At 36.9% G+C, this 22,902-nt stretch overlaps 1 protein-coding gene across 2 annotated transcripts in view; it reads right to left on the reverse strand.

Annotated features, from left to right (window-relative positions):
* Window positions 1-22,902, reverse strand: part of LOC113105858 (neuroligin-2-like) — a 145,024-nt gene that overhangs the window by 42,934 nt on the left and 79,188 nt on the right. For both annotated transcript variants that reach the window (XM_026267209.1, XM_026267208.1), the window contains one exon: window positions 6,802-6,951. In XM_026267209.1, the coding sequence (XP_026122994.1) occupies window positions 6,802-6,951 (150 nt within the window). The remainder of the gene's footprint in view (window positions 1-6,801; window positions 6,952-22,902) is intronic.

The following is a 22,902-nucleotide window of genomic DNA, read 5'->3' on the forward strand; positions in this document are numbered from 1 at the left end:
GAAAAAACAGTAAAATTGTGAAATATTATTACAACTTAAAATAATAGTTTCCTATTTGAATATACTTTTAAAAAAATTATTCCTGTGATGCAAAGCTGAATTTTCAGCATCATTATTCCAGCCTTCAGTGTCACATGTAACATCCAGTCGATCACATGATCATTTAAAAATCATTCTAATATTCTGATTCATTATGAGTGTTGGAAACAGTTCTGCTGTCTGATATATTTGATGAATAAAAGGTTAAAAAGAACTGCATTTATTCAAAAAATTATAATAATATATTTTCTAATCATATATTTTCTTTACTATCACTTTTTATCAATTTAACACATCCTTGCTGAATAAAAGTATTGATCTTATTTAAAAAGAAGAAAGAAAAAAATTACTGACCCCAAATTACTGACCAGTAGTGTATATTGTTATTACAAAATATTTATATTTTAAAAACATAGCTTCTTTTTCTTTTTTTCTTTTTTTACTTTTTATTCATCAAAGTATCTTAAAAAAGTATCACATGTTCTGAAAAAAATATTAAGCAGCAGAACTGTTTCCAACTTTGATAATGCATCATCTTATTAGAATGATTTCTAAAGGATCATGTGATAATGATCCTAAAAATTCAGCTTTGCATCACAGAAAAAAATGATAATTTAAAGTATAATAAATTTAAAAACAATTATTTTACATTGTAATAATATATCACAATATTACTTTTTTTTTCTGTATTTTTGATCGAATAAATGCAGGCTTGATGAGCAGAAGAAACTTATTTCAAAAACATTAAAAACAGTAATGTTTACAAACTTTTGGTCTGTACTGTATATATAGCTGAGCTAATGGACTTGTGGGTCAGTCATCAAAACCAATTTAAACAAATCACAAACAAAGAAATAAAAGGAGATTTAAAGTTCTGTCAACCTTAGACTGGCTCTTTTAGCTGTGCAACTCAACTACTAATTTTGAATATTCACTGGATATTATGTACAGTAAAGTACAGGCAAGACAGTAAAATCACATAAAAATCCTATCTAATGTTATATACTCTATAAAATACAATTGAAGTTAACCCTGGGTTCAAATATAAGACTGGCAGATCTAACTGCATTTATAATCTAAAACACTTTTGCAATAAGGTCCAAATGGTTACCACTAGTTAATGCATTAAGAATAATACAATAATAATGCAAAACAATCCAGTACAGTGAATAGCACAAGGGAAATCACATAGAATTACAATAAAAGGTTGCATACTCCATAAAAAAAAAACGATTATAGAAATAACATTAATCCAGGATCGATCAATAAGACTGCCTGATCTAATTTCGTAAAAGTTTTAAATAAATATTCATCAGTAATTATTATAATATTTATCAATAGGGAATGCATTAAGAGTCACGAACTAACAATGAAAACCCTTTTTTTTACTGCATTTCTGAATTTGTTCATGTAAATATATATGCACTGCCTAACAAATTCAACCTTTTTCAAATGTTAATGATAATTAGTAATAGTTAATGACTTCATATAAACAATGTTTTTTAAATTGACTTTAATTTAAAAACAAAGTGCTTGTTTTTTTCATTGTGATTATTGCTATTTAAGATATATCAAAATATTGTGAAAATGTATTGATTCAATGGTTCAGATATTTGAAATCTTAGTTCGCACCTCAGACACTTGGCAAAGCCAGAGCGACTATGGGGTATACTATGGACTATGGCAGCTATGAAGTATTAAAAATATCTTCCAGTGGCTTATATAATATTAAAACAATCAAGACAACCTTCAAATGACCCATGCAACTACACAACCTTTAAATGAAAGAATTATGCAATCTTCCTTAAGTCTAAAAATGAAATCGAATTCTTTCAGTTGGATGAGGTTTGACTATAAATTGAGTCCATAAGTCTAACGAGCAAAGCATCTGTGACTGAACAAGTGACAGACTGTGTGCAGGCCAATGGTTTTATCTAAATTATAGTTTGAGCACGTCACTCATTCTCATTTCAGATGACGACCCATGATGATAGAGGATCTGCAATTCCTTGAATTACTGTCGCCTCAGTGCTCATATTGCTGGCCCACATCCAGGCTCATGACAGAAGCTGAAAGTGGAGAGGAGGGGCGTGACGACCGAATACTGCTGCCAGTGCATGATGAGATGTGCTGATGTTAATTGTGTCCTGTCATTGCTGCTATAAATCCTGCATCACATTTCAACTTTGTGGAGACTTGCATGCACCAGATGTCCTTGAGGTCCAGGTATGGCACAACTCTAGCAATGAAGGGGGATACACTTTTATGTATACTATCGTTCACTAAAGCGATACAAAGTTTTTTTTTAAACGTACAGTATGGGATTTTTGGCCACCAGGGGTCACTCAATCAATAATAACATAAGACGTACTTTGATGACGTCGGGAAAGAGCGTAGGCTCATGGGAGTTGTTGATCATTGGAATACGCGCTCTGTCGCTTCCCACATTCCTCACTCATTCTAACTTAGTATTTTGACAATCACTTCTTTTCGAACGGAGCGATATATGAATTATGAGACCCCTATCAAATCAATATTCCATCTAGCTAGTAGTAATATATGTTAAAAAAACACGGTCGCCTTTCGTTAATAATTATAATTACGTTTATACTATGATATCAAACAAGATAGTGAACTGCATTTGAAGCTACTTTATCCAGCTAGATATAGAACCAATGTAGATTTACATTATACTATACATGAGAGCTAGTCCATCTGCGTTTTACACAAGACATCATCGTTTCACAAAATATACGGATAGATACAGTTAGCTGAATGGATTCATACCTGTTTATCAGAATGCAAGCGAGTTCGGCATCTCTCTGTAGTTTCAGCTTGTCACGAAACTCTATCTTGGAAATGCAACTCCAATATTAACCCGTGTCTTGTTGCTTCTCTTGTCCCAAAACCATCTCGGGTCATTTATTTAAACCCGTATGTTTGTGCTTCACAGAACGTGCAGGCAAAGCATAATCATGATCCATAACTAAGTTACTGATTGAAGTTTAAATACGAATATAAACAATATAAATATAAAATATAATAGTCTCGATCAAGGCTAGCTACTACTTTTTCTTCTTCGTCTCGTCTTTGCTTTTGTTCACCTTTGTATTTGGCGGATCCGCAGGAAGTTAGATAAACTAGAGGGGTCAAAGTTTATATGACGCCATAGACAGGCGACAAAACGGAAATAAAGAAACGTGCCGTGTCTTCTAATTAAACTATAATTTTCTCAGGATTTGAAAGTTTGTGGAAACTGTCGGGATAATGTAAGTACACAACTAAAAAATATAAATAACATAGATATAGTGATTTCTGCTATTTTTAAAGCAGAAAAATTACATATTGCGGCTTTAAAGGTGACCAGTTAATGTTTTTGGAAAAAGTCTCTATGTCTGCATTTATTTAATCAAAAATATAGTAAAACAGTAATATTATGTCATTGCTACAGCCTTCAATGTTGCATGATCTTTCAGAAATCATTCTAATATGCAGATTTAGTGCTCATATTATTATCTATGTTGAAAACAGTTGTACTGCTTTATATGCATGATATGTACTTTTTTGATGAATAGAAAGTTCAAATAAACAGCATTAATTTGAAATATTCCATCACATTTTAAATATCTTTACTGTCAATGTAATGGATCCTTGCAAAATAAAAGTATTTATTTATTATAAATACATCTTACTGACCCCAAACTTTATTATTTCAATTAGAGCAGTATTGATCTGGTGCGGAAAAAAACAAACAAACAAACAAACAAACAGTGATCTCAATATGGGTGACTGTATTAAACTTGAAATTATAATTTTGTATTAAATTATTATCAATACAACTAGAAGACACACCAAATTATATAACTCGGTAACTCAGTTGAAAACAGATGAATAACTAGTTTTACTTAAACATTGTGTTAAAGAAACAAGCAAACTAAAAATCTTATGACAACTTTAGTACAAGGCCTAAAATAAATCAGTATTTTAGTTTAGTGTAACAGTTTGTTAGGATAATGTTAGCTACTGTAATAAAATAAGCACCTAATTTATACAAACTGGTTCACAAAAAGTTAATTAACCAAATTAATCAGTTTGCTGAACTTTAATATGGAGTTCATATTTCCCACCACTACATGATATAAAAAAGATCAATATATAAAAAAGATCAATGTGCAAACTATGTGATATTAAAAAAGTGGAATGCAGTGATGTCATCAAAAATAGCTTGAATGAGATAGCTACACCGGTTTGAAAACAGCTTAGCTACTATCAAGCTATCAAGTAGTGTCTCTACTTTTAGTTAGTTACTCTGCAGCACTGCTCCATGAACAGTTTTGGTACCATTCAAATGTATATTTTTATTTAAATTAACAGGTCACTACTAATCCCACTGTGGCTTCAATGCTGTAGACCCACACACATACTCTCTCCCTCTGCCTCAATTTAAATTCCTTGTTTCTTTGCATTATATCTAGATGGGAAAGTCTTGAGTCTATGAAGAGACAAACAGGCAGTGAGAGAAAGACATTCACAAACAAACATAAGCACTGTCTTTTGCATGGCAGGAAGAACTGAGCTGAGAGGCTGACATGTCTAAGCTTCACTATCTGCACTAAGCTCCAGAGCCAAGTACATAACACACTAATTCGACCAGAGAAAGTCAAAATGCTAAAGCACCACACCCAGGGCCTTAGAACCATCTGACTCAGCCTTTAGCCCTTCAGCTGTATTTGTGTTTGTTATATATTACAAGTATTACGAATACAAACCAGATCCAACCATTCTGCAGTTTAGTAGTAATGCTTTGAACATCTCAAGCATCTTTCTTTTTTTATTTATTTTTTATTAAGTGCAAATCTAAAGGCTGCTTTATCCCCGCTCTGGGCAGTGCCGCAGTTAAAGTAAGAAATGGAAACATATATTTCTAACTGCTGTGGCCCAATAAAACAGAGTCAAAGCTAATCTGCATGAATATATCACTCTTCAATATTTCAGACTTGTAAAATAATAAAAGAGAGAAAGAGAGAGGAAATGAGAAAGGATTTAGCACTTTAACTCAAAAACGCTTTCATAAGTCCTCATATTACCCTTAAGTAACTCTCACACTTCTGAACTATGCATATTCAGCTTTGCGGTCAAAACGAATAAAGAAACTCATTCTAATGACAATAGCAGGTAGCTTCCCCGGGGAGCTATTCTGATCCAGCATTTACTTTAAGCGACTCTTATATAATAACACCAATTAAGCAAAAATTGACCTATAGCCTGTAATTGGAGCACTGTGGGATCTGCTGGCGCTTTTTTCTGTAGAAAATCAATGGCTCAACTCACCCAGATTTAAAACCCAGACTAAAAGTTAACTATCTTGACCAGACCGCTAAAAGTGCCCCCACATTAGTGTTGTGTAGCCGGAAATGTTGCCTGGCTTTTAATGCTCATCTCATTCCCTCTTCTCTGCACAGTTTTTAGTCACTGACATACTGTTAATATAAACAAAAGAAAAATGAATCCGTGAATTAGTTCATCAGACAAAAACTTCTGCTTGATGTACATGATTGAAACACAAAACATGAACATTCCAAATGCCCAAATGAACATTCCAAATGAACGGATTTACTAAAATGAAATAACTGAAATCAAATAAATAAAAAACATGAATCCCAAAGCTGCCTTCAAAAACATTAGAGTTGGGCATCTCCATAACGGAGGCCAATGTGATACCCATCTCAATGCATAACCAACATTACGATACAATGTAGACAGATATGAAGCAGATATGTATGTACCGTATTTTTCGGACTATACTGTAAGTCGCACCTGAGTATAAGTTGCATCAGTCCAAAAATACGTCATGATGAGGGAAAAAACATATATAAGTCGCACTGGACTATAAGTCGCATTTATTTAGAAACAAGAGAAAACATTACCGTCTCCAGCCGCACTGAGCAGCATTGAGCGCCCTCTCGCGGCTGTAGATGGTAATGTTTTCTCTTGGTTCAGGTGTCTTAGTTAATTTCTCTGGGTAATGTCAAATTAATTTTGATAAATAAGTCGCACCTGACTATAAGTCGCAGGACCAGCCAAACTATGAAAAAAAGTGTGACTTATAGTCCGGAAAATACGCTAATGTGATTAACCTCATTACGATGCAGTGCAATGTTTTTTTCGATTCAATACAACAAATACATTATGTACCCTACAGCACGTTTCACAACAATTTTAAAGTGAATTGTCCAGAGAGTGGGGCTAAAACATGTTCAATACGTGATTCAAATCAAGTCATAACATAATATTCTGAAAGCATTTGTGTGAAATTTACCCTTGATAAAACAAAACTCTGTACCTCTAAATCATACTTTGTGTGAAAGTTGTTGGAGTTTTACTGCCGGTAATGTTCATTTCAACTGGAAACTACAGATCTGCAATTTGTACATATATAGTAGGTACGTTTTTTCAGTTTTGCAGAAATGTATATATAGAGGCATGCATTTCCAATGAGCATATGTTGCAACAACGAAACATCTTGATACAATTGCCAACTTGTCTCCAAAGAACACTTTTTTAAATCAATGCATTGCATCGTTAACTTTTATGCCGATGCAGCGATGCTTACCATCTGTAATAAACATGATAGCAAAATGTGTGAAAACGTCCAAAGTAAAACAAGAAATGATCTGCTCTGCCATATGGAGCAGTTTCTGTGCCTCTTGTGATTTCCGACCTGCATGAAGAGTTAATGGGAAATAAATGAAGTACACTTACCCAGAACTCCCAGCCTATAGTTCATGGTGACTACAATGACGTTCCCATATGCCGCAAGCACACTGGCGTCAAACATGTTTCCGGTTCCTTCCATGTAAGAGCCACCGTGAATGAACAGCATGACTGGTTTCTTCCTGCGGTCGCGGATGTCTAAAAAAAGTCCAAATGAGGGGAAAAGAGAGTATTGTGTAAGTGAGGGCTATAGAAAGATTAAATGATGAGTCACTTTGTGAAACTACACATTTTATTATTTATTTATTTTTTATCTGAAGGTGATGGTTGGATCCTTTGAGTGTAAATAGCTAGTCGTTAGGTCACTTTAGACACCAATGAGCTCTTACTCCTTAAGATATAACAACACATACACACACACACACACACACACACCGAGACAGATGCAGAGGCAGCTGCAGTGGAGCGTCGCTATAGAAACTGCCTCAATTTGATTTCCCCATCTTCCCAACAGAGGCCATTCCATCAATGTGACTCACTCCCATTGACTGTTGCCATGGAGATCTATTACACAGACACTTTTCTAACCCCTTTATCACCTTCAATCACCAGCTGAATCTCAGTCGATTTCATTAAAGCAGATAATTGATAAAGTCAGACACTCCAAGATGCAGCAGGAGCGAACACACACACAAACCAAAGTGTATGCTAGAGTAGAGCATCAGACAGTCAGTCAAGATGGATTAATGACTTATTCATCCATAAAACACACACAGACAGACATGTGCTGTCATACATGACTGGACAGACAAACAAATACTTCAACAATTGCTTCCGTCAACTATTTGGGTTCCAATAATGACGAATATTTAAATAATTCAATTAAATTACATTTACACAAATTATCTATCTATCATTAAACTTCTGATGTTTAAAATAGGGCTGTCAATTGATTCACATTTTAATTCAGATAAATCACATCCCTTTTCTGTGATTAAAGGGGGGGGTGAAATGCTCGTTTTCACTCAATATCCTGTTAATCTTGAGTACCTATAGAGTAGTACTGCATCCTTCATATCTCCAAAAAGTCTTTAGTTTTATTATATTTATAAGAGAAAAATAGTCTGTACCGATTTTTCCCGGAAAAACACGACCGGCTGGAGGCGTGACGTGTGGGCGGAGCTAAAGATTCACGAGAGCCAGTAGGCTTTTGCGTTGAGAGCGTTTGGAAGCTGTGAGACAGATCCAGAGGCTGAAATTTAACAAGAGCAGCATCAGCAAAGGCGTCTCTATGTGGTATGTACTGAAACCTTATATATTTGCTTAATGGTTTTGGAAAATGACTAAGTTCCACTTTATGTCGTCTTTTTTTTTTTTTTTTAAGCTGTACATGTGGAAAGTGCAGTTTGATGACAACATCGCATGTTGTTTACTTGATGTGCTTACGCGCTGACAGCTAAGTTAATAACACAGAGATATTTGAAGCAGTTTTACTCACCGCATGCGGTTCCAACACACGATCATGACCCTTTTTCGTTGGGACTGCATTATCCTTAAGCAATAAACGATGTGCAATCCGAAATGCAGGGAACAAACAAAAACACTTGCACAACTCCGTTGATGCTCTGTTTAAATTAACTCCATCCACTGGTACCTTAATGCTGTTTCTCTTTTGGTAATCTGTGCAGGGTTGTCTTGCCCTGGCAACCAAAAACACACTCCTTTTGTGACTTTTCGTGACGCTCTCGCTCTGATCAGGCTGTGCTCAGCCTCTCAGTGCTCTGCTATACAGGAGCGCGTGCTCTTCCGGCAGAAGTGCCTCAGGACCCATATAAGGAAGTTCCGCTCCATCTAATGTCACACAGAGCCATACTCGAAAAAAACTTTCCGAAACTTGTGACAAACCGGAAGAGGTTTTTTTGCAACAAAAATACTCCTTCAAACGTACAACTTAATTTTTGAAACTTTGTCCATGTTTAGCATGGGAATCCAACTCTTTAACAGTGTAAAAAACTCAGTATGCATGAAATAGCATTTCACCCCCCTTTAAACTAGAGTTGTTCCGATTCCGATACTAGTATCGGAAATATCTCCGATACCACAACAAATTCTGGCATCGGCATTGGCGAGTACATGAACCCATATACCGATCCGAAACCATTTTCTTAAACAAGACCTAGTTATGACTGCTAGCTTTGCCTAACCGCTGCACAGTTCTTATTCGCTGCTCAGAATGCATTGCAAACACAGGAAGTTGTGCTGTGTTGCCACAAGCAACCCGTTTAGAGCAGCGAAGAAGAAATGTAAACGCGTTAGCAGCACTGATCTATATATGACTATATATGAACTGCAAATTCCACATCTCTGTGGGTGATGGGCGCAGTTGTCTCTGCCGTGTGTCACTATATGAGGACACAAATGCATAAACCGTCACTTCATAAGAATTTACTGTTTCATTTGAGAAAACTGTCATATCATAAACACAGACACTCAAAGATCTTCATGGCAGCCCATTAAAATAAATGTTTGGCTTAACATGAGTAAATTGACAATATATTAAGCTACTGTTGTAGCCTACAGTAGATTTAGCTATGTATCTATGTAGTAATAATAATACGTCTCTATTAATAATAATAATTATGGCTAGATGGTTGCTTGTTTTTTACTTGTTTTGTTGTAAAGATATTATCTGATTGATATATCATTTTTTTTATATTCCTTGACTTATTTGTTGCAGTTTTTTATACAGTTACATTTGAAGTTCTTTTTTGCTTAAGAAAATAAATAATTCTATATTATAGATCAGTGGTTAGCAGTATGTCTCTGTAGTACCGGTAGTTACTGACATGTCAAATTCATGTCAGATAATAAAAATACTGTAATGAGTACAGTAGTTCACCATGTATTTGTTCATGTTTTATTTAGGGATCAGTCTGAAACACACCATAAAATAATTCTCTCAATTTACACAGGGCTAGTAGTATCTACAGCTGTATATAAAGATACATACCAAGGTATCGGATCAGTACCCGGTATCGGCCGATACCCTGAGCCCAGGTATCTGAATCGGTATCGGGAAGAGAAAAAGTGTATCGGAACATCTCTACTTTAAACACGATTAATTGCACACTTAATGAAATTAAGCATAGGCTATGTATCTTGTTTCAAATGTTTATTTTGTCATCATTTGCTACCTCCAGCAAAGTAAACTCTCAAAAGTCCCAAAAATCTCTATTTTCTGAAAGACTTTTTAAAGATAAATTTAGATTTCTTTCCAAAAAAGGACACATAGAAACTCCAAAAGGACACCAAAGGAGCACATATAAGCACATTTGAAAGAAAAAAAACTATAGTATGTGTACAGTGCAACGGCGAATAACTGTTTTATATTTTAGAGAATTCAAGTTGCGATACTGAACAGGACCACATGGATATGGCAAAAAAATTAATAAATAAAAAACTAAACCAACCGCCTGTTGACTGCCTATATCTACTACTGTATCAGACAGATCCATTCATTATTGTGAATGTGTGTGGAAACAACGTGAATGAGCGTAAATGTCTGTGCTGTGCATAAATACAAGGTGCGTTCAGTACGTCAAGAGCATTTATACATGCCTTCATATAACGGACACACGCATGCTTACTGTATGACTCCTGTATGCCACAGCAATCATCTTTACCTTGATTCCAATATTCATCCATCAAAACTTTACTCGAGAAACAGTAGTTTGCGTGTCATCTGGCCATACAGCAGCAGTGGGATGTTGACAATCCGTTCAATCTGTACTTCACACAGCACGACTGTAAGGGCGCGCGCTCTTCAGAAACAATCACGGAATATGAGAGAGCTCTGCAATCTTTGATGTAATCAGCCTGGTTTCCTTTATATTAGAGCTTTTTTGGACAGATTGTTTGAATGCATTTGCTTACTGGATCATTGGACTGAAAACTTCCCCAGAGTATAGCAGCTTAAAATTATCTAATCGCAAGCAGAGAAGCAAAATTCGGTTAAAGGGTTAGAATAGGTTAGGATTTGTAAAATGAATCACATGCGTTAACAATGACAGCCCTAGTTTAAAACCATTTCTGTCATGACAACTCTCAAAGGGATTGGCATGGTGATGTACATGACAATGTTAATGCATTTGGTCTAGATTTGATTTAGATCTGCTGTGGCAGAGCAAGTACCAAGACTCGCTATTGCCAATACATCCACCAACATGCTGCTCTGAGCATGTAAGAAATACTGCTGCTGCACAAATAACATACAGTACATGATTGGGTGCATATAGCAGATCCATACAGGTGGAGCTGGGGAAGCTGGAGGGTTTCTGGAGTGGAGTTACCACAAACATTAGCTAAGTATTTGAATGTTGAGCAGCGAGCTCATTGGCTATAGATACAGGAGAGAACGTGTGACGTGATGATGATGTCATGTCATAACGAGTTAGATCTATCGGACTGTGCCATTTAGCGTTTCATGCCAGAACTTTGTAAGTATAGTGTAATTGTAGCAGCTCATAACGGTACCTACTACTTCTGGCTAGTAACTTTTTTATTATTTACTTTCCAAAGTCATTTTTACTGGCATTCATTGTTTGACAGATGTTAATTTTGCATCCTCTGCATGCACATCGTCACATGCTTCCAGAGACGGAATTCAAACAATCAGTCAGTACTGTAGAATTGTGTTCATCTTGATTAATTTCCAACCTGTTTTTGCTATTTTTCCTCACTGCCCCTCTCTAACACTTCTAATAGATTAATTTCAAGTCTCAATGTGTTTTGTCTTAGCTTAACCACCAAAACATCCTGTGCTTTTATTTTGGCCCCCGGTGTCCTCGCTTCCTTACATTCAAACACCGCAAACATACCGTAAAATGGGCGTTCAAAGGGAGGGCAAGTAGGTCTGCAAACACACTGAGAAATGAAGGTAGAAAAAGAAAGACACAAAGATTAGAAGGGAGGAAACGAGTCCGATATTGAGGAAAACTAGGAGAGGGCGTGAAACGGAATGATCTGAAAAAAAGCCCAAAACAAAGAAACATGCATACTCAGATAGAGAGGCCCACAGGAGCTTGCTGCTCACCTCTGATCCTCTCATGCAGAACGGAGACAATAGTGTGATTAGAAACAAACTTGTGTTTACTGCTCAGCGCGTTCGCATGTGTGTGGGTGAACCCACAAACACGTACACAATCTGCCATTATGTCCCTCTGATGGTGGGGAGCCTCTATCTCTTGTGTGAACTTAATTAGCTCTGAATCCATTAGACACTGCCACATAGACAATTCCTTCCTCTATTCTCCTGTCACCCACATCCAATTAAACTGGTGCTAAAACACAATGGCATATTTCTCACTTGAGACAACTCGGCCCGATAGGCTGGCTACCGAATGCCATCATAGCTAGTGCTTGTAAATTTGGTGTTTACTAGAGCAAATTCCAAAAACATGCGATTTTGAACATATAAATGTGAAATTTATAATTTCCGGGGGTTAATTTGGTTTTGTATGCAAATTTGATTGACAGTCCATGACTGACAGGACAAAAGACTCATAGTCCATTAGTGTGTATGTTGGCTTGACAAAGTTTTTTATAAACTTTATTGACAGAGCAGCACGATAGACAGGAATAAAAAATAGAATGGAACAATAAAAAGAAAGATGGGTGGATAAATGGATGGACTAATGGACAGATGGATATAAAAAGAATGACAGACAGACAGATAGATAGACAGACAGACATACAGATAGATAGATAGACAGAAAGATAGACAGACAGACAGACAGACAGACAGATAGATAGATAGATAGATAGATAGATAGATAGATAGATAGAATGATGGACTTATAAAAAGAAAGATGGATGAATAGATAAATGGATGGATGGATATGCAAATAAAAATAAAGATTTATGTTTGGATGGACTGATAAAAAGAACGATACATGGATGAATGGTTTGGCCATCAACATGGTATTGCACTTCATCCTGCAACATCTGGACAAAACAGGGACTTATGTGAAGATCCTGTTTGTGGACTTTAGTTTCGGCTTTCAACACCATCATCCTAACAGCCTTCCAGACCAAATAGGGCTGTGCAAAAAATCGAATGCAATTTTCATGCACATCTCATCAGTAAAGACGCTCCTTTAATTAAAAGTATTATCTCCAGCACGTGTTCAGATCAGGGTTGCCAGGTTTTCACAACAAATCCTGCCCAAATTGCTTCTTAAAACTAGTCCAAAAGTAGCCCAATCGCGTTTCCAGGAGATAAAAAATTGCTTTCCGGGGTTACAATTTAAGTTTTATGGCATGGTTCCCTTGGTAAACTTCACATTTTAGGGGCTAAATGTCACGTTATTGGTATTGTCGATTCGACCCATGGACATGACAAACTTACCACAGACTTGGCAACAATGGTTGGCATTTACTACACCGAGCCGTAATTCACTGACAATCTACACAAACTAGATTTTAAAATCGGAGGCGATTCTTTGTCGATTTTGAAAGCGATTTTGTGTTATTTGTCAGTAGACGACGGCTCTGTGTAGTAACTGCCGCTCCACTTGAACCAGTGTTGCCAAGTCTGCGGTTGTTTTTCATGTCCGCGGTTCGAAGCTACCCCAATACCAATAACGTGATATTTAGCCCCTAATATGTGAATTTTACCAAGACATCCATGCCAAAAAAAAAAAAAAAAACGTATATTTTAACCCCGGGAAGCATTTTTTTTTAAATCTGGGAACCTCCTGGAATCGCGAAAAGTTTTGGACTAGTTTTGAGAAGCGCTGGGGAAGGATTTGTTGTGAAAACTTGGCAACCCTGATCTAACACAAGTGCTGGAGATAATACTTCTAATTAAAGGAGCGTCTTTACTGATGAGATGTGCATGAAAATCGCGTTCGATTTTTTGCACAGCCCTAAGACCAAACTGACCCTGTTCCTAGCTCTTTCTGCCAGTGGATTGACAGATAGGCAACAGCTAGTTAGACTGGGGAAATTCATGTCCAACAGCTGCTCCACCAACACTGGTGCCCCTCAGGGATGTGTTCTCTCCCCACTGCTCTTCTCGATGTACACCAACGACTGCACCTCTAAAGACCCCTCTGTCAAGCTCCTGAAGTTTGCAGACACTACAGTCATCGGCCTCATCCAGGGACGGTGACGAGTCTGCTTACAGAAAAAGAGCTTGACCAGCTGGCTGTCTGGTGCAGTCTTAACAACCTGGAGCTGAACACGCTCAAAACAGTGGAGATGATCGTGGACTTTAGGCGAAACTCCAGTGCACTCCCCCCGCTCCCCATCATAAACAGCACTGTGACTGCATTGGAGTCATTCAGATTCCTGGGAACCACCATCTCTCAGGACCTAAAGTGTGACAATCATATTGACTCCATTGTGAAAAAGGCCCAGCAGAGGTTGTACTTCCTCCGCCAGCTGAGGAACTTTAACCTGCCACAGGAGCTGCTGAAAAAGTTCTACTCGGCCGTCATTGAGTCTGTACTGTGCATTTAAATAACTGTCTGGTTTGGTTCAGCAACAAAATCAGACCTCAGAAGACTACAGAGAACAGTTCGGACTGCTGAAAGGATTATTGGTGCTCCCCTGCCCACCCTTCAAGAACTGTATACATCCAGAGTGAGGAAAAAGGCTCAGAAAATCATCTTTGAACTATTGCCATCTGTCCGGCGCTTCAGAGCCGCAAATACCAGAACAGTCAGGCACAAGCACAGTTTCTTCCCCCAGGCAATCTACCTCATGAACTGTTACATGTTCCCCACTTATGCAATAAAAATGTGCAATATCCTTATATTTATGTGTTACCCTTCCATCCTAGTACATCCCTGCATCTTACTCAATCCTGTTCCATTATCATTTATAGCACAATTGTTTATACACTTATTTATTTGCCTAATTTATTATTGTGTACTGGAAGCTTATGTCACTAAAACAAATTCCTTGTATGCACAAGCATACTTGGCAATAAAGCTCTTTCTGATTCTGATTCTTTTCTTTAGAGATGGCAAAATCCAGTTTTTCTGGAATACCTGAGATTGCTGCTATTTTTGCAGATTGTAAAGCAAGAGTTACTTTTCTTGGTTATAAAAACCATTATACCAAATCAACATAAAACTCAGCTATTACAGCTGTGGAAATTAACTCTGATTTAGTCTCTGAGTCACATCGTTACACTGAATGAAAGAAGATCCACCACACGACTGAAAGAATGAGGAAGAGTATGAGAGGAGGAAGACGGAGAGAGATTACAGGAGGGAGCTTTTGGTGAGGTGGAGGAGGTTTGAAGGAGCAGAAAACAGGGTATTTGAGAGACTAACAATCAACACTTAGACTACAGACTGCAGTCAGACTGTCTCTCAGGGTCTCTTGCACATGGATCAATATCGTAAAGAGTACTCAGAAGGACAAGATAGAGACAGAGAAAAATATTGCTTTAATGTACGTCGAGTCTGCAGTAGGGGTTATGAATGTTTCATGCTCTCATTAAATGCACATATGCAGACCGCCCACATGCACCTTTTTATTTTACATACATTTACTGCACATGCAAATAACCAAATTAAAGATCTAGGATTAATTCTTGGTGCTCATGCCACTCATACAAGCTGCTCTTTTCTATACAACTAAACTAGACATTGACTAATGAATGTCAAGCTCCAGAAAATGATGGAATTTCAATTTTGGGGTGAACTATTCACTTACGCTCATTTAAGTACAGCAGCACTGTTTGTGTGTGATCTCAGTTCCTCTGAGTTCAAGACAGAAGAATCCCCAATAACATTCTTGATACTGAAGAAAGAGGGAGGGGGTCTAATCTAGTGAAGAAGAGAGAGAAGGGTTTTTCTCTGAAAACAAAGACCTCTCTTTCTCTTCTTCCCCATGGCCTCCTCATACAGCCACAGAAACAAGAGGACTATTCATCTTATTTTTGATCTCTTACTATTGGACTTGTGAACTCCATCACTTCTTTCTGTACACTTGTTTGCACTTTTGTCTTCACCACATTTTTATTTTTCAGTATTCACCTCCCCCTTCTTTTCTACATTTTAAAAAGATACACCACTTAAAATTATTTAATAACTCACTCAAATGCTTTTATATTTTTTTTCAAACTCTTGTTTTTCTGTGGAACATAAGGATAATTTCCACACTCTTCTTAACACATTCCGTTTTCAGTCAAGCTTCACACCTATCAAGCTCCAAAAAAGAACAAATCCCTATAAAACGAGTGTATATGATAATTCCAGAATAATCATATCGTATCTTTGTGAGGAATCGTCCTGAAATGTAAGTTATTCACTGATAATCTTACCATCTGAGCTGTTCATTTGAGAATCAGATCTCTGAATCTTTGAACACTAATAGACAGTTATTTTGAGTGAAGTGCTGGATTATTCAGAAGACTTGGAAATATAGCATGTAAATCATATGGGCCACATTATGTTACATTTATTGTGTTTTATGCTCATTTTTAGAGCTTGATTTTGGTGATTGACAGTTGTGGTTCATGTGGCTCCTATGAACTTATGCATAAAGATTCTTCATAAAATTGTCATATAACGAAAACTAGTTGTGAACTATCCATTTTAAATCACTCTGCACTCATCTTTCGTTCTCTCCTTGACTTCTTATTGGGCTTCCAAAATAGCATGCTTAAATTGAGCTGACTTGATTTGTTTTTATTTAAAGAGGATCAATTACTGAGATCTAGCTGTGCAGAAGTTGTTCAACCATGAATAACAACCATGCACATTAACCCCCCCCCACCAAATCGAGCACACATGAACTATCACAAAAAAAAAAAAAAAACATGTATAAAGGCCTCGTTTTTCAATTCTTTCTTGCTCATTATTTTTTACCCTCATTCTTCTTCTGCTCCTTTCCCCTCACTTTCTCTCCTCTCTTTCTCCCTTGTATGCTCCCTCTTGTTTATTTCAGGATAATGGCAAGACCAACAATAATAGACTGGACTCTCCTGGCAGTCGTTGTGGGAAGGTGTGTGTGTGTGTGTGGAGAGGGTGTCCTAATTTAACCTCGTTAAGTCCCTGTCTCCCCTTTCCCCATAAACTTCCGCTCATCCAGCAAGCCCCATTTAATTGGCAGTGACTTTTGGGGGAATCTAAATGGACGGGCCGCTTGACTGGATGAGGTTCATTAAACCTATCTCCATCCTCCTCTCATTTAGATTACAGAGAAGCACTGTGAAGAGTACCGCTGTCTGGCCTGTTGACAAGAGAGAAGCATGCTGACTGGTGAACCAGAAAAACCACAGCATCCTGTTCAAGCCCGTGATTGGAGCCCACGTGAATTTACTTCTGTATTGAGAAATGAGAAGAAAGTTTCAGAGAAAACTTATCTGCATGTGCTTTTGGGCAAATTAGCTTTATTAAGTGAAAAGACCAGTCATTTAAAGACATTTCCCGAACACTGCTTTTTTTAATGGAAACAGTGACAGATATTAATCACACTTTTAAAATTTCCAGCTTTAATTTAAGGTCCATTGAAGTGCTCACGTGCAAACACACACGCGAACACACACACACGCGAACACACACACACACACACACACACACACACACACACACACACACACACACACACACACACACACAAACGCACACACACACACACACACACACACACACACACACACACACATGAATGTTTTTATTACACATTTTATACAAAATGTGGAGATTTTGTCATGTTTAGCTCACCTTTGGGTACAAATTTGCCCCAAAATAAATTAGCAGGTAGGTACACAGTTATCTTATAGTTTGAGTGACTTTTATTTCAAATGTTATAGCAGATGATATCTTAAGTAGTGTAAAAGTGATCTCTGACAGAATTCAAAGGTTCATACAGTGTCATACAGAATACATTGTTTTTCATACTTTATGAGAGACCTTAAACCTTGTGTGGCGCTCATTTTTTTGTTACCCAGCCAGTGTTTTTGGGTCTGGTTGACAGTTTTGGGTTTTTAATTCACAACACAATCAAAAATGATATGTTAAAATACTCTGTGATGGACAGACTTTGAAATGGTCTCCCATCACCGTTTTCACTGTTAATGCTGGTTGCTTGTTTGTATTTCTTCGTCTAGCTAAGCAGGCGTGGCAATAGGAAGCTGAGAAACTGAGAAAAACGCTTAGCTTCACTAGTGTATGAAAACGTTTTGGTTTATCCGTTATTCTTTTTAATTGCATTATTAATTGTATTTATTATATAAAAATGGTATGTTCCAATTTGGGGAGATTGGGAAAAAATTTGTATTTAAGATGGCCACCACTAGTAGTGAATGGATGTAGTGCTGTGTACCATGTCTCACTGTCGTAGAGGGGAGTTGGTATTGTTTTTATTACTTGCAATTCTAGTTTTAGACTGTTTTTATTACAATCTTTGTTTTAAGCTCGTAAATCTATTTATTTGCACATTTTGCACGTCTGCTCTAAATAAACAACCCTTGGGACCCCAACTTCACTATTGATCCTCCTTGATACTTCATCCCAATTACAAGAAATATAAACAGCATATATGGTCAAACTATACATTTGTGTTATTTTATAGTTTCGATGACTGTTATTGTAAATGTTGCAATTTTTAAAAAAATTTAAAAATATAAAAAAGTATACAATTCTAAAAGTACAAAAAGTGTATGAATTATTATGAATCAGCAGGTGTGTCCAAACTTTTACTCTACTATATATTATTCCCAATTTCATTTATGGACTATAAAAATCAAGATGTGTGTCCTTCAGAAAGAGATAAAGCATTTTATAAGGTGTCTATTGAGAATAATAAAAGAAAGCCTGATGAAATGTGCGATGCTGATTGGTTGTGCCCCAGCATATTTATTACTAATCAATACATTTAAATGTTGGAGTTGTTGTGAGTACACCGCTGTTTCTGTCTGGTGACTGGTGAAACTCTAACATTATTCTATTACAATGTGACTGTGATTTGATCAACACTTGCTCTCTCTCTGTCTTTCCCTGCCAGCTCGTCTAACCTGCTCTCTTAAACAGAGATCTGACAGAAGTAGGACATGTTTTTATTTCTCTACTCTCTACTCTAATGGTTGTATAGGTAAGTGAATATCTGCTTTTATTCTATTATTTCTACCTTTAATGTTCCTGCCGGGCCATTTTTCCACTTTTGTTCACTCTTGATAGGTGTTTTTTTAATGTATTTATTTTTTTACATCCTCTAACTTGCTAAATGAACAAGCAGAAGATGTTGTTTAGCGGTGTAATGTGTATGTAATGTGTGGGCGGTGTTGTTTGCCCCTAGGGGGTGCTGTAAGGTTCGGAGCTCTGTGGATGAGGGATCATGGAGGTAGGGCCCTAATGCTAATGAAAGAGAACACGCGAATAGTTAGACGTCAGCACACATCAACGCCTACAGGGCAAATACATCACACACACACACACACACACACACACACACACACACTGAAAGACAGACAGAGATGCAGGAAAGGAGAAATACAGTAGGACTGTACTGTAGAGATGAGAAAATAAGTACAGGATTGTAGGTATAAAAATTTTGTTAATACCAACATTTTTTTATTTTTTTATTCACAAATGATGATAATGCAATTATTATTATTTTGCCTTAATAAGAAAAAAAATGAATTCAGAATGAAAATTAGAAATAAGATAAGTTGAAGTACTAAAATTACTTACATTTAAATAGAAAAGCCAAAAGCACATAACGAATTTACTAAAACATTTTAATATATACATATATATATATATATATATATATATATATATATAAATTTATTCAAAATAATAATAAAGTTGACAACAGTATATAAATGGTGCTGAAATACCACAGATTCCCATCTTAAATTTTCTAAAATGTTTCTTTTTCATTTGGCTGTGCACAAGAATTTATTGCATTTGTGGTTTTATATCTCACAATTTCAACGTTCAGTTGGGATATAATGTCTATTTACTGATCTCAAAATTACAAAAAACGGGGCTACAAAATACAAATAGGCTGGTGTCCCAGGGCCTTGCAGGACCACAATTTGTCCTTGAACAGGGATCAGAAAATTTGTTTAGAAAAACTGAGAGAGTGAGAAAGAGTGAGGAATTGGCAAAGTGCAAGAGAACATGACGGATCGCTCTCTAGGTGATTCCAGCTCAGCACCTTCATCAGACACAGCATGAGTGCACGCACACACACACACACACACACCGCAGTCTGTGACACACAATCAAACCCAACGGGAACTGTGTGTGCGCCTGCAGGTCGACAGCAAATCTATTGCTTGCAGGAGTGTGTCGGCAGTTCTGTGGCACTACAGTTTTAATGATGAATGTATGTGCAGTCTCGAACACTGCAGAGGTTACAGAACATCTCATCACCAGGTGTCAACAAGAGCAAACTTAGTTTTCACAGGTAAGCTTAAACTATGCTACTTCTTATATAATGCTGCATAAACATTTTACTACAGTATTGGGTATGCAGTATGAGGCTTAGATGTCAAATATCAAAAAATATTGAGAATATTATCAATTAGGCCTGAATCTGGAAGCAAACTCTGGCAGATGTGCCTTTTAGCTCAAGTAAATAAACAAGCACATCTATATGCCGTGGGATCATCCTGCTTGTAAAGATTTGCATTTGCTGTCAATTTATCTTTATCTGAAGGATTGCTGTTTTGCTTCAATATACAGCACAGCGACTTCCCACCAGAGCTAACTGAAAACAAATTAAAAATGGCTTTCCCCAATGTAAATAAGGTTGAAATTAAATACAATTATTAAACTTAGAATATATCAATTAAACTTTAAATATAATTATTAAAGTAAAATATAAAATAAACTATAAAATAAAGCACACAAACTAAAATGAAAACTCTAAACAAAAACAAAAGCTAATTCTAAATATTAAATAATATAAAATTAAACTAAATTGTCACTCTATGCATCTCAAACAATTATTATTATTATTTTTCTGTAAACAATCAACTTTTGAGCATGTGCATCATTTCTCATATTGTATAAAATAGTGACTGATTTATATGAGACTCTGAGTGACAATGAACTGACTTGAATATTAATTCTGTAATACTGACAAGAAAATGGTGGGCAAATTGCAGCAAGAAGTGAAAGGGGTCATATAATGCGATTAAAAGTTTTCCTTTCTCTTTGGAGTGTTACAAGCTGTCCGTGCATTGATAAAATCCCTAAAGTTGCAAAGATTAAAGTCTCAAACCCAAAGACATATATTTTTCCACTCCCTGCTAAAACGGCTCGTTTAAACACGCCCCCACATGTCTATGTCACTGTGTGGGAAGTTTTGCATAACACCGCCCAAATGTTCACGCAAAGAAAGAAGGCGTAACTTTATAGTTGCTGCCGCCCCAGCTGCCATGTCGTGGAGATGCTGTGTGTTTGGTTGTAAAAGAAAACTACTTTGTTTGGTCTTCCTAAAAAGGACACAACTAGAAATCAGTGGTACAGTTCAACCCAAATATTCAGATGTTTGCAGTGCATTTTATGGAGGACTGTTTCTTGATCTGCCGGCTGTTCAGACTAACAGTCTGTAAGAATCTTTTCACATGTTTCATATTTTTTCACATCGGGCCAAAAAATGGCTTCTTCTAAAACAAACATGTTCACATAATGTTGTAATTGATGTGTATGTGAGAGTGTATTTGTAAATGAATGCTGAGGGATGAATGAAGGCTGTGGTAATTTTAATGCTTTTGTGGGGTAAATGTATTATTAACATGTGTATCTATTTGTCATCAGCCTGCTCAGGGACTACAGGTTGAAATTAGCATAAGCGCTACAACCTGGTGTAATGCATTTCTCTTTTTTAAGGTTCAAATAAATAAAGTAAAAAAAAAAAAAAAAGGATTTTCCACTAATGATTCAAACGTGAGTTTTGAGCAGTGTAGAGGAGCACTTGTTGTTTGTCATGTCTCCGGTCACAAATGCAGACATGGTTTTATGTTTACGTGGTGTGATACGCAATACTGGATGCTACAAATGTCTCGTTTGTGATGGGTTTAATTTGTTTTGTCTCGTCGCGCCAGTGTTCTGACGATTTGTGCTACCCTGTCAGATTTTACTACGTCAGACTTCGTACTTCTGCTCAATTTCAGTTCGCTTGTGTACTAAGTCTGAAATAGCAAACCAGCTCCCACATTTTCTCCGGCTCCGCACCAGCCATCCAATCAACCAACAGAGAGCTGAGAGCCATGATGTAGACACTAAGCTCCGAATTTAAGATTTTAGTTTAGGTTAGGGAAATCGAAAAATGACAGCGGACATGGAGACACAGGATGCTATTCGCTCTGTTGTGGAGAATAAAAGTACTGGACATATGTCCAGCCTAGCATTGTAGTGTTTAACCCACCTTGGTGACACTGCTCTGTGATGGCAAGTCCATGGCCTTCCTCTGCTTTTTTATGGTCCTTGGAGTTTAAGAAGGTGTATCTCAGTCTCGTTTATCGGTTGAGCTTGAACTGGCAACCTTCTGACAGGTCAGTGTCTCCTTTCTTTTCCAGTCCTTGAATATTGCCATGTCATGCTGTAATCTTGCAATTAAGTCGCAGCATTTCCGACACACTCGAAATGAACGTGAAATGAGCTGTGTTTAACAGAACTAATCCTAACTTTGACAGTTGGCTGCAAATATTTTCCTGTTCATCTCTACTGTCAAATATTAGTTTAGATGCACTGATTGTATAGTGGATGCATAGATTTACTTCACATAATCCGCAAAAGTCATTCACAGCCATGTTCACTCCGGTATTTCGGTATGGTTTGTTTTCACAGCACAACTGTGTTTACAGCGGAAGTTTGAGCCAGCACATAACACACGTCATAACCAAATGTTATGTGATTGGCTTACGGGATTTTAAACTTTAGACTTGCACCTTTATTAACATGTACACTTACCCCAACCCTTAACCTACCCTTACAGTCAGATAAATGCAGTGTTGGTGGCATAATCTGATCTGGCGTAAAATTTTAGTCACACACTTGAGGTATTCGGCAAATCATAACGCACTGGATAGCTGGCCAATCAGAGCGAACCTAGCTTTTCAGAACGATGAGCTTTGTAAAAATCTATACTTTTCAAAAAGGCGGGGCTTAGAGG

The sequence above is a fragment of the Carassius auratus genome, chromosome 7 (assembly GCF_003368295.1).
Source record: "Carassius auratus strain Wakin chromosome 7, ASM336829v1, whole genome shotgun sequence".
Classification (NCBI taxonomy): Eukaryota; Metazoa; Chordata; class Actinopteri; order Cypriniformes; family Cyprinidae; genus Carassius; species Carassius auratus.